Raw genomic sequence first — 12,513 nt, 5'->3', positions numbered from 1 at the left:
CCACCTAAAGTGAGAATAAAAGAGTAGTTCATTATGATTTCTGATACAAGGACAAACTATAAAAGCCTGAGATTTACTTTTAGAATGATTTTCAATTTCAAAAACCACAAATGGAACTTCAAATAAGTTATTCTCAAGGAGATGTTGATTTAACTTGACTCTAAGAGTTTCCAATAGAATAGGATTGTTTCCAATCTCCCTAATATATACATTCTCTATTATTGCAGACTCTCCGTTTCCAATGGAAAATTTGGAAAGTACTAAATGTCCAAAAGCTTTTAGGTCTTGTAGTAGTTGTATTCTGCTTTCAAATTGTTTTTTATCCTGGATAACATGTTTAAACATCAAAGTCTTATTTTTTTCTTTTATTTGAAGATCTTGTAGCTCTTTTTCTATTGAAGGAATCTCTAAATGAAGAAAATATCTTTTTCCAGAGTCCATTCCAGTCACAATACTTCTTAGACAATTTGAAAACTTGGAGTTATCAGAATGTTTTTTTAATATTCCCAATTCAAGATTTGCTAACTCTTTGGTAATGTAAATAACAGCTTTAGAATTTCCTCTCATTACTGTTCCTAACATTGGAGAGAAATAACTTCCATTAGATATATATGTCAAACCAGTGAAAAGCTTCCTTTTTCTATTATCATCGGAAGTAATATAATACTCAACACTTGTCACGTTTCCTTGAATTTGAGAATTATTTAAATCATTATCAAAGTAAAAGTCTTCTTGTTCAATAAAATATTTACAATTTACATTTTTATTTTCATAAGTAATTATATCGTTGTGTCTCACGATACCAATTAAGTAATTTTATTACAATACTTGTCTTTCCATCAATAGTAAACTTTGCTGTCTCATCCTTTCTTAGAACTCTTACGGAAGATGCAAGTGTTTTGAAGATCTTCAAACTCTTTCGGAAATTTGATTAGAAAAAGAACTTTTTCCAAGAAGCTGGGGATTTATCATATCCAATGACATATAAACAGAATCTCCACTTCGAAGATTACTAGTATTTGTCTTGGTAGCTTTTCTGATCTGCAAGAACACGAAATTTAGCAACTGTATTAGGAGTAGGGGTCTTCCAATGAAGATTATAATTAAAACTTAGTGATTTTTTAATTATCATCTTGCCTTGAATTGTAGAAAATGGGATTGAAATAGTACTTTTTTCAGAATAGGTCAATTTGCTGCTACTTACAATACAAAGAATCTCACCAAGGGAAATCTTACCAATTCCCTCCAAATTAGTGCCATAACTAGGGAGGTTCAAATATTCTTTAGGAAACTTATCATTTTCAATCATCAGGTCTTCAAGATAACTCTCCCATGCGAATGCCAAAAAGCTTCTTACAAGCCACAAACGATGCCATTCTCTTTTCAAATGAATACCAAGACTTAAATCAGATGATAAATTATAAATATTTCTTGATTTGACCTGTTTCATTTCACACATTGCTCTGTTCCAAGTATCCTCGAAGAAGGATGATATTGTTCCACAAATCATTTGTCCAACTCCTCCTCCATTAGCGGAAAATCCGTTCGAGCTATCAACATATAGCTCAGGGAAATAACTCAAAATTTCAGGAATTCCAATTTCACCCGAATTTTCCTTCCCCACAATATTTAAACCCTTACTATTTTCCGATTGAAAATTTATTTCTCCTTCACTCTTCTTTCCTGTAGTCTCTTGAGACTCTTTCCTCCTCAATCTTACTGCATTCCGAATTCTATTCATCTACAACTTCACAATTTTCTCTCTAACCTAATCCCTACTTTTTAATACTAAAATTTTATTTGCACACAAAATATTGTTGACCTCCAAATAATATTACGTGGGGCAATTTTGCCGCCTATTGGCATGACAATATTGCAATACCGGTATACATGCAATTGCAAGCAAATCAACAAAAAAAATAAAAATAAATTCAAAATTAATTATTACCTATTTTCTATTTAAGGATAATTTTTTTTTAAATGAAAATCAAGAATTTAAAAATATTCAGGCTTGATTCACTATATGTAGGTATTTCTTTTCAAAAATATACCTATTTATTTAATTTAATTTACTATTTATTTCAATTTTTAAAGACTCATCATCGTATGGAATATTTGCTTCTGCATCATCCTCTACTGCAGAGTGACTTTTTTGTGTTTCTAAGTCAAATGCTTCTCTATTTAACTCAATTTGATCATTTTGAACGGATTTAATCAATCCTTCCGGATCTTCGTTAGAAGAGACTTGAATTACTGTAATAGCCTCCTCTTCCCTATTTTCAGACTCGGGATTTTCAGCAATTACTCTGTTTGTGGGTGAAATATCAATAATATCTGCACTCTTAACAGCATTTTCTTGTTTATTTTGATGAATCTTAAAAGAAACAACAATAGTGACATTATATGAACCATTATCATTAATCATGTCATAATAGTTAACGCTTGGGATAAATAAGATTGAAAGACCGACAACCTGTTTAAAGACCATAATAGTTACCAAATAGGCTCCAATCATAGATGAATAGTCATCAGGAGCTACCCATTCATAAATCATTCTAAGTATTACGTATGCCAACATAACAAACGGTAGAAAGATTTCTGAATATTGTAAAATACGTTTGGATTTGCTAATTACATAAAACATTGAAACTAGCAAACTTATAAATGGAATGATTGAAACTATGTATAATCCTTCCAATAAATATAACACAAGAACTGAAAATTCAAATCCCATTGAAATTAGATACCAGTTAAAAGCGGATAATGCTGTAAAACGTAAATTTGTGTTTGTTCTGTACAATTGATTATCGATATAAATATTCTGCTGATTCTTAACAGAATAACCAGAAAGAGCTATTAGCATTAGCCAAAGTGTTAAAAATAGTGATGATGAAAACTCGAGAATCAATAGTGGGTATATTTTCTCTTCAAAAAGTGTTCCTTCATTTCTCAATATATAATTTGATATGGAATTCCAACTTAGAGATGAGGTCAATGCTACAATAAAAAGTACAAAAATGGAACTATGCTGACGATTTCTTTCTCCACATCTGAAAAATAACACAAACATTGAAATAATAAATGACATTAATCCAAGCCTAATAAAGCCTAGAATCATGTCAATCACTCCAAAACATATAAATAGTATTACAAAAAAGCTGAGTAACAACTTTGTCACTGGGAATTCATCGAAAACTAGTGGAACATTAGCCATTTCATTACCAAAGATTTTATTACTTAGTTTTGCTAAGTCAGCATCATTACTTTCAATAGGTTTTTCTTCGATTACATTTTCTGTTTGTTCTACTCTTGGAATCATTTCCAAAATTACTCCCTGACTCATTTTTTCCCCAAGTTTTCTCTCACTCTTCCACTTTAATTTTTTTTTGATCAATATCTTCTTTTTATTTGGTTTTTTCCTTGTTTTTATTTATCTTGCTAAGTCAAATATATTATTCACTTCTTTGGTACTATTTAGCCAATATATTTCCTTAGATAGCATGAATATAATACTCTTGACTTTAATAAACACTTTAAAAAAAAAAAAATCAATTACTTAAAAGCGTTTATTTTTCGAATATTTTTTCTCAAATTTTCCATGTAAATTTTGTCCTGACTTTTCCCCATATAATTTCCCCTCTATCTATTTAACATTAATTACTTATATTTCCCCATTTTTCAATTTAGATTACGTGTTGGGCGCCAAATCATGTAATTTTTATAATTGCATTTTGTTAATTTATGTGGACAAATTAGTAATAATAATGAATTTAAGAAAAATGATGGTTTTATTTTTAGTAACAAAAAAAAAATTAATGATAGATATAATGTATTTGTTTAATTAGAAAGTTGCAATGAATCGGATTAGGCTATGTGTATCTGTATTAAGTAAATTTTAATTAGGATATGTTTTCTTTCTTATTAGTTAACTTTCACAGATTTTGACAAAGAATTTGCATGCACTTTAAATTTTACATGCATGTGCGCGCTCAAATATAAAGCAATATTTATTTAATAATGCGACGATAATGATTAAAGGCACTGTTTCAAACTCTTGATGAACCAGGATCAATAGTAGTAGTAGTAGTAGTAGTAGTAGTTGCATTAATAGCAATAGTGGTAACAAACTTTTCGAAACGCATATAAAGGAGTGAAGAAATTTACACATTGATTCTAGAAGTAATCAAGATTTGTATTACACTAATTTAGAGAAAGAATGGAAAAAGTTAAAACAAACGTAGAAGTAAAAAAAAATCTAGTGTTATAACACTTCTAGTAGCAAAAAAAAAAGACTCAGAATCTCTAAATTTACGTGCTAATTTGTTGCTGAGCACGTTCAAGTACGACCATGGCCTCATCTACCTTGTTTTTGATTTCAATATCAGAACTCAAAAGTTCTAATAATTCATTGTTATCCATTTCAAGCATCATCCCGGTGATCTTTCCTGCCAATTCTGGTTGGAATTGGGCAATAATTGGGAAAAGTCTCTCTCCAAGTAATTGTTTCTGCATACTAGGGGATGCAGCTGCCAAGGTAGCAGCAGTTAAAGGAACATCTGGTTGAGGGATTAATGGATTCTGAACAAGTGCGCCGTTTGATGGATCCATTTGTCTATTTTGCATCATATCCACGCGCTGCATTTCAGATCCCTTAACGTTTTGTGGAAATTTGAATCCTTGCTTTTGCATTTGCTGAACTTGATGACCATGGGAGCCCGGTCTTCCTCCTTGGCCATTACCTTGAACATGTCTATTATGAATTCTCTGGTTATTTCCTCCGGTTCTGTTATTTTGAGCACCTTGAACTCCTGGAACTGCATTACCGGTGACTCCATTTTGGACAGACCCAGTAGCATTAGCAGCTCCGTTTGGAGATACTCCATTTTGTTGGATAACATTGCCATTATAGGCTGTCATTTGAGGACCGCCTGTCATCTGAGGAGGCACGCCTCCTGCAGTGTATGGCATTCTTGTTGGATTCGGTCTCCATGGATTATTCATTGCATTTTGATTAGGGAAACCTCCTGTAACCATCGCTCTTCCATGTGGCATAGCAGTTGCTGCAACATTTGGATTTCCAGGAATAAAGTACATTTGTGGTGGTACACCAAATTGCATGGGAGCTCCATGTACTCCTGGAGGGCCTGGGGGAATTGCTCCGGGTCTTAAAACTGGAGGAACTGCACCCCCTCTAATACGCTGCTGAAGACGTAGTGCTCTTTGTTCTTTACGTTCGTGAAGGCCTACATATAGTGGCTTTCCGCGCACAAGCTTAAGGTGCATCTCAGTAATAGCCTTTGTAGCTTCATCAGGGGAGAGGAATGAAACAAACCCAAATCCTCTTGAGACACCTGATTCATCAGTCTTAATGCTTACAGAAGATACTGTTCCAAATGGTTCAAACATAGAACGGAGGTCCTCCTCATTGATTGAATCTGCCAAATTTTTTACATAAAGATTTACACCTTGGTATCTTTGGTGGCTCTCCTTTACAGCTTCGTGTTGAGACTTCAAGACCACCTGACGTTCATTCTTTTTTTGTGCTCTAGAAACATATAGTCTATTTGGTTGTACATCAGCTGAAACATTCTTGTCAGCTGATCCATCCTCATTCTGTGCAAATTCCTCGTTTGATGTTCCTGAGGAATCCTTTGATGTTTCGCTAGATGCAGTTTGTTTTTTATTGGAAGCTTCTCCAGATTCTTGTTTGGATGATGTCTCAGAATCAGCTCCGGCTTCGTTATCAGCTGAGGTCTCTGCTGTAGAGTCCAACTCAACTCCTACTGGAGTAACTAAAGCATTGTGTAAGGCAGCAACTGCAGCCTTAGCAGAATCGGGGTTTTCAAAGTTCACAAAACCAAAAGGTCTACCTTTAGAGTCGGATTGCAGGACCAATGAGCTAATTTTACCATATACCCCAAATATCTTGTATAGAAGATCTTCAGTCCAACTCTTAGGAATATGTTTAACATAGACATTAGTGAATGTCTTATCTTTTTCAGAAAAACGTTCAGCCTTCTTCTGAAACTTTCCAACATAAATTGGGCGATCTCCCAATACAGCCCCATTTAGCCTAGAAATGGCCTCTTTAGCACTGTCTGCATGTTCGAAATGGATGAAACCATATCCCAAAGACTTACCCTCAACATCGGTAGCTATTTTACATGACATAATATTTCCAAATAGACTAAAAGTATCGAATAGTGTCTTATTATCAATCGACTTATCCAAATTCTTTACGAATACATTTCCATCATTGTTTCTTCTGGATGCTGGGTCGCGTAAGCACCACATAATTCTGCATGGACGGCCACGGATGCATGTGAAATTAAGAGTATCTAGAGCTCTCTCAGCATCTGCTACACTATTGTAATTGACATAAGCATAACCCAAGCTTCTTCTTGTAAGAGCGTCTCTACAAATACGTACTGATGATACAACTGCAACACTGTTAAATATTTCATATAACATTGTCTCAGTAACATCTGCATCCAAATCACCCACATAAAGGGAGGCACTAACCGGTACTACATTATTATTACTTGTCATCTTTCCAATAGGCCTTCTTCACAAAAATCTGATGCTATTTGTTTGGCTAGAACTATAGGGCAACCCTTTGTCACTATAATTGCAACCAATGGTCTTTTTTTTATTTTTTTTTTTTTTTGACTAAAAACAGCCTTTTGAATTTTTTCTTTAAATTTACAATGTTATTCTTGACTGGAGCCTTTTCTCTCTATTACCTCATTAGACCTTATTATCATACTATTAAAATACTATTCATTTTATTACCTTCATTTCTACTGGACATATTTTCCTGTCGCCGTTAGTGCATCGTTACTTATTCTTACTTTAATTTCAATTACTTTATAGTGCTTAAATCATTTTACGTATAACGCTCCACTTATTTTAGACGTAATCATTCTGATTAATTCCCTAAATCTAATTAACCATTTAGCGCCAAATGAACTGGGCCTGTATTAGTGGATTTACAAGTCATTGTTATCCGCAAATACCATTATTTATAATATACTTGCCTGTCAAATCTGACTTAAAATTGACTTTGGATACGTGTCTACCTTGCGGGATCTTATGTAATTAAATACTCTATTCTTAACCTTTCTTCACGACCTTAAACTTCCCCAAATATATTAGAGACGGAAAAGTATCGGCATACAAAGTGACTCGGCGCCAAAATCTCCCGCCTTAGTGTGGTGATGGTTTAAATCCATCGACGTAGAAATTTCGTGTCATGTTAGGAAGATGAATGTTACCCTTTGTCAGTCTTTCGTCGACTTTGATTTGGCATGCTAATCTTGAGGTTTCGCAAACTTGCGGTGCCATATCCAGCATATCCTCTTCTCTCTCTGATGGCGGTTCTAGTTCATCATAAATTTCCTATGGATTAAATAGTGAAAAATAAGGATAAGTGCGAGGCCTTTAAGGGTATGAGAGCACAAAGTTAAGATGCAAGTCTCACGGACAAGTTCTAGTTTGTGCGCATCTGAGGAAGAATAGATGTTTGCCTTTATAGTTATCCCCCTTTTGCCAATGAATTGTGAATTTTTGGGTCTTTATATTAGGAAGATCTATATATTATTTATTCGGAACTTCACATCGAAACTAGACCGATAGTTTGTTCCGTTTCCTTTTTTTTCCCTCATTTCCCAGTTAATCTATTCAATAAACTTACTTTGTCCAAAATGACGTGACATGTGCTGCATGCTAAAGATGCTTCGCATGCTCCTTCTATGTCTAGTTCTTCATGCTGAGCAGCCTCTAGTAAAGAAATATTCTTTGGAGCCTGAGTTATAGCAAAGTTAAATGGTTAAAGTATTTATAAAGAAGTATAGATCTCCAAACTTACATTAAAAACTTTCTTCTCACCATCTCTCAATATAAACGAAAGTTCTCTAAGGATCCAATTAATGGTAAATTAAAGAGTTGAACTTTAGTTATAATTTTCTTAAGTCTAGAATAGATTAACTTACATCTTCGGATGAACATCTTTGGTCCATAGTTCTGGATCTGAGTGAAAGAAGCGTTTAAAGGACAGAAAAAGCGTTCTCTTACTAAAATATGGTATGGCAGAGGAAACTCTCGAGGAGATTGGCCTGCCGATCCTCCAAATCAAATTATTTACCATTTACCAAATTTTAAATATATTCTGTGAGCATTGGCGGGAATATTTGTCATAGTAATTAAACAATTTGTTTAAATGATATGGGGTATTTTTGTAACGTAAAAAATATTTAGCAGTGGTTTTCTTCGACAATTCCAAACTACTCATTGAGATGAAACCCCAAACCCTTCAATAAGAGATTCTGTAACTGAAAGAAGGGAAGTAGCCTCACCCCATCTATACTTTTCCTTTGTTGAAGCAATACATTTGATAACTATATTTAGGCATGAAACGTACTCGAATAGTGCAAAACCAGAGTCTCTCATGATAACCATTTCCCTGAATAAAATATCCACTAGTACATGGAAGTCCATTGTATCGCAATGCAAAGATTTTTGTCTCTTCATGCATCTAAGTATATCACTTAAAAGAAGCATTAAACTTGCATACTTTTTAAAATGCTCTGTACCATACTCAATAGAATTGTTTTGGTTAAGTAGTAGTAGAATACATTCCATTACAATATATCCATGCTTATTTTCAAGTATCTCACCCACGATTGGACTGTCAATTCCATCGTATTGGCTAGATAAGTAGCTCAAATATGGGCTCGGAGCTGCTATTTCCTCCTTTTGGATAGCTGAGCATTTTTTCTGTTGTTCTTGATGGTCTCTAGTTCTTACCTTTGCATAGTTATCCAATGCCCATTCGTAGTGCATTGCTGCAAGCTCATTCAACAAATCAGCAGCATCAGTTGTAATGGTCTTTGATTCTAAGCTTGATCTGGATATAGAATTCTCTGTTCCAGAAATGTTCTCAGCTTTGGTTGGAAATAATGGCTGAATTGGAGCTCTTAAGTCAAGTCCATCCCCAAATATTCTCACACTTTTTTCCCTATATGCAACCAATAATTTAATGGTTTCAGCGACTTTTTTAATATCTTTCATCCTTGTTATGTTTTATAGTGATTAACGTTTTTATCATAGGCAATCCCAATAATTACATGAATTTATGGTTTAAATTTAGGTATTGAAAATAGAGAAGTTTGTTTGCTTAAAAACGGCAATAATTTACCGTTACATGTTATTATATTGACACCTTTACATTCAATTATAATTATTTTTTTTCAAAATATATGTATTGTCTTTTGCATATATTTCCTTAAGCTTTTCGTCATCCCCTCCCCACATACCACAACATCCATTTCTGAGCATTCTCACTGGAAATTATAAAATTACCGCTTTAGGAATATGAAAACCAACATAAAACATTTAGTAAACTACTACTCAAAATATTAAATTCCCAAATAAAAACTGTATTCTTAGCCTCAAATATTTTAATTTAAATATATCTCAACAGGTTACTCATTTTTCTATTTGTGTCATTTGTATTCATAGAAAATATTACCATTTGCAAAATTTGCAAGTGCATGCGTGCATGTTTTTACCGCCGAATTGCGTGGCGTAGAAATTCATCAGAGGATTGAATTATTCAAAGTAAACCTATAGAAGTCAAGAAACAAATAAATGAGAAAAATTAGATAAATAAAGATATATAATGGGAATTTTCTAAATGTATACGGGCCTAAGTATAAAGCTAAATAAAAAAGTTTATGACTTGGTTAATAATCCAAATCGAAATGATAGAAATAAAGACAATAACGGGTAAAGGAACCTTAATGTTTTCCAAGAAAACGTTAATATGATCCTGAATAATTTGATAAAATTTGTTTTTAGCCTTTGACTTTTTACTATACTGCGATCTTTTATATTTGTAACTTTGGGTCTTTTGTCTAATTCCAGGTTTAAGAACCGAAGCTGCCGGAATACCATTAAAACATTCTGTATTGTACTCAGTGAGACTTACAGGCCCTGATGACGAATGAAAATCTTGATGAGTGGAGAACCCATTTAAGGAACAAAACTCTGTAGGGTCTAATGTAATTGCATGTAAAGGAGAACAAATAGCTGATGAATCCGTACATGGAATAAGATTTAATCGAATAAAAGATATATCTTCAATATTTCGTATATAGGAGTTTTGTATATTATCAAAGTAATCTTCGTAGCAAGCATCATACCATAGGTTACAGTAAGATTGACAAAGGATTGGGGATTTCTGTATAACTTTTTTTCCAACACCTATATCTGCATCACAGTATGAACATAAAGACTTTTGGTAAAAGTTTGAACATCTGGTAGAAAGGGATGATCTTGCTACTAATGTTGAAAAAAGTCTTGAAATTGCTTCAGAATGACTTTTTTTACAGCAAGTTCGTCTTTCATGCTCTTTACAGATTGGGAACTCGTTCAAGAAATAGTATGGAAGATGCCTTTCATCATTTTTATTGTCGTAAATCTCCAAACAAAATGGTTCTCGTTCTTCTCCATTGGCCCACACAATAATATTTAATAATCCCAAAAGTGATATTAATAATAACTTTAGCACCATCTTATGCTTATGTATAGACAATGACTTTTGCATTGTCTGTATGTATTATGTGATTTAATACTATTTCCATTATACTTGAACTAATTCATTGAGAAGATTTGCCCTTCCTTCTTCCTCCTTCAAATTGATTCTTTCTTCAATTTATCTTAGTATTTTATGGCCCGGAGATTTTCCCGCTCATTTCGTCTCATGCTGGTATATAATAATGTAAAAATGAATGAAAATACGCAGTAGGAAATTAGTGCTTTTCTTTTTAACTTTATTTTCTTTTTTTAAAATAAATATTCATAATTCGTATCTTGCGATCTAAATAGTTATCTAAATTTGAAATTATTTATTTGTTTCTATCTTTAAACTCTAGTTACTTCGGTTATATCTTTAACATTTAGAATTTAAATATTACATGCTAACAAATTTTACCATTTTTCCTTCTTTTTCCTCCCTATAAACACTACTCGTAGCTTCAGAGTGTACTAAATCACACTTTGAACGACTTAAAGAGGGAAATACGCCAAAAAAAGCAATTCTAGAAGTTCTGAATTCATGACTCAAGTTATTATAGGGCAAATAATTAGTGTGTCTTTGGCGCGCAAAGTTCTTTTAAATAGTTTAGACTGGAAAAGATCATTTAGGACTGAAAAAGAGGTTTAAAGGGAGAAAGATTCTTCAAGGAAAAAGAAAAAAATAAACTTCTCATAAAGAACTTGTTGGAAATATGTCATCTAATAGTTGTACTGAAACTATCCCCAAATACATTTTGAAAGGAAGTGAAGAACCATTGAAAAGATCAAAGTTAACTTTAGAGGAAAGACACAAATTATGTTTATCAGTTGCTGAAGAATGTATTCAAGAAGCAGAATTGTTGGAATTATTAAAGAGAAAAGAACATCCAATTTGTTATGATGGATTTGAACCTTCAGGAAGAATGCATATTGCTCAATGTATATTAAAGACTATTAATGTAAATAAGTTAACTGAATGTGGATGCGTTTTTGTATTCTACGTAGCAGATTGGTTTGCTCTACTCAATAATAAGATGGGCGGTGATCTTGAAAAAATCAAGATTGTTGGTGAATATTTCGTTCACATATGGAAGGCTGCAGGAATGGATATGACAAATGTAAGATTTGTTTGGGCATCTGATTTTATTAATGGGGAAGATTCTAATGAGTATTGGTTAAGAGTTTTTGATATTTCTAGAAAGTTTAACATTACTAGAATTAAAAGATGTTGCCAAATTATGGGAAGACAAGAAAATGATGAACAACCATGTGCTTCAGTATTTTATCCATGCATGCAATGCGCTGATATATTCCAACTCAAGGCAGATATTTGCCAGTTAGGTATGGATCAAAGAAAAGTTAACATGCTTGCTAGAGAATACTGTGACGTAGCTGGAATCAAACAAAAACCTGTAATCCTTTCCCATAAGATGCTTCCTGGGTTGCTTGAAGGACAAGAAAAAATGTCAAAGTCTGACACTTCTTCTGCAATATTTGTTGAAGATACTCCTGAAGCTATTGTTAAAAAAATTAAAAAGGCTTTCTGTCCTCCAGGCATTATTGAAGGAAATCCATGCATTGAATATATTAATACTCTAGTATTCCCCAAATTCGGTCATTTCCATGTTTCTAGAAAAGAAGAGTATGGTGGTGACATCACCTTTACCAATAAAGAAGATTTCCATAAGGCTTATCTTAGTGGCGATCTTCACCCTGGTGATTTGAAAAAAGGTCTTTCTGACGCTTTGAACCTTATGTTACAACCAATTCGTGACCATTTTAATACTGACCCTAGGGCCAAAGAGCTTTTACAGCTTGTTCAGTCATTCAAAGTCACCAAGTAATTGTTCATCAATACTTGAACTCTTGAAAATAACTGCTATATTAGCTTTTTATCCTTAATAACGATTTTTCTTTTCTCTCTCTCTCTCTCTCTCT

At 33.3% G+C, this 12,513-nt stretch overlaps 6 protein-coding genes across 6 annotated transcripts; 1 reads left to right on the top strand and 5 right to left on the bottom strand.

The window, feature by feature from the left end:
- Positions 1-1,012: 1,012 nt before the first annotated feature.
- On the bottom strand, positions 1,013-1,741 carry Chro.60349 (uvb-resistance protein). Its single annotated transcript, XM_662753.1, has 1 exon — positions 1,013-1,741. The coding sequence occupies one exon, from the start codon at positions 1,739-1,741 to the stop codon at positions 1,013-1,015; it is 729 nt and encodes a 242-aa protein (XP_667845.1).
- Positions 1,742-2,059: 318 nt separating this feature from the next.
- Positions 2,060-3,343, bottom strand: Chro.60348 (multi-pass transmembrane protein). Its single annotated transcript, XM_662752.1, has 1 exon — positions 2,060-3,343. One exon carries the CDS (start codon positions 3,341-3,343, stop codon positions 2,060-2,062), a length of 1,284 nt encoding a protein of 427 aa, XP_667844.1.
- Positions 3,344-4,308: 965 nt separating this feature from the next.
- Chro.60347 (poly(a)-binding protein fabm) lies at positions 4,309-6,549 on the bottom strand. The annotated part of the gene is made up of 1 exon (XM_662751.1): positions 4,309-6,549. The coding sequence occupies one exon, from the start codon at positions 6,547-6,549 to the stop codon at positions 4,309-4,311; it is 2,241 nt and encodes a 746-aa protein (XP_667843.1).
- Positions 6,550-8,286: 1,737 nt separating this feature from the next.
- On the bottom strand, positions 8,287-9,069 carry Chro.60346 (hypothetical protein). The annotated part of the gene is made up of 1 exon (XM_662750.1): positions 8,287-9,069. The coding sequence occupies one exon, from the start codon at positions 9,067-9,069 to the stop codon at positions 8,287-8,289; it is 783 nt and encodes a 260-aa protein (XP_667842.1).
- A 649-nt stretch (positions 9,070-9,718) lies between these two features.
- On the bottom strand, positions 9,719-10,606 carry Chro.60345 (multi-pass transmembrane protein). Its single annotated transcript, XM_662749.1, has 1 exon — positions 9,719-10,606. One exon carries the CDS (start codon positions 10,604-10,606, stop codon positions 9,719-9,721), a length of 888 nt encoding a protein of 295 aa, XP_667841.1.
- A 682-nt stretch (positions 10,607-11,288) lies between these two features.
- Chro.60344 (tyrosyl-tRNA synthetase) lies at positions 11,289-12,419 on the top strand. Its single annotated transcript, XM_662748.1, has 1 exon — positions 11,289-12,419. One exon carries the CDS (start codon positions 11,289-11,291, stop codon positions 12,417-12,419), a length of 1,131 nt encoding a protein of 376 aa, XP_667840.1.
- Positions 12,420-12,513: the final 94 nt, after the last annotated feature.

The sequence above is a fragment of the Cryptosporidium hominis genome (assembly GCF_000006425.1).
Source record: "Cryptosporidium hominis TU502 chromosome 6 CHRO016113, whole genome shotgun sequence".
NCBI lineage: Eukaryota > Apicomplexa > Conoidasida > Eucoccidiorida > Cryptosporidiidae > Cryptosporidium > Cryptosporidium hominis.
The sequence above is the reverse complement of the archived record's forward strand: the minus strand, read 5'-3'. Positions and strand labels throughout refer to the sequence as shown.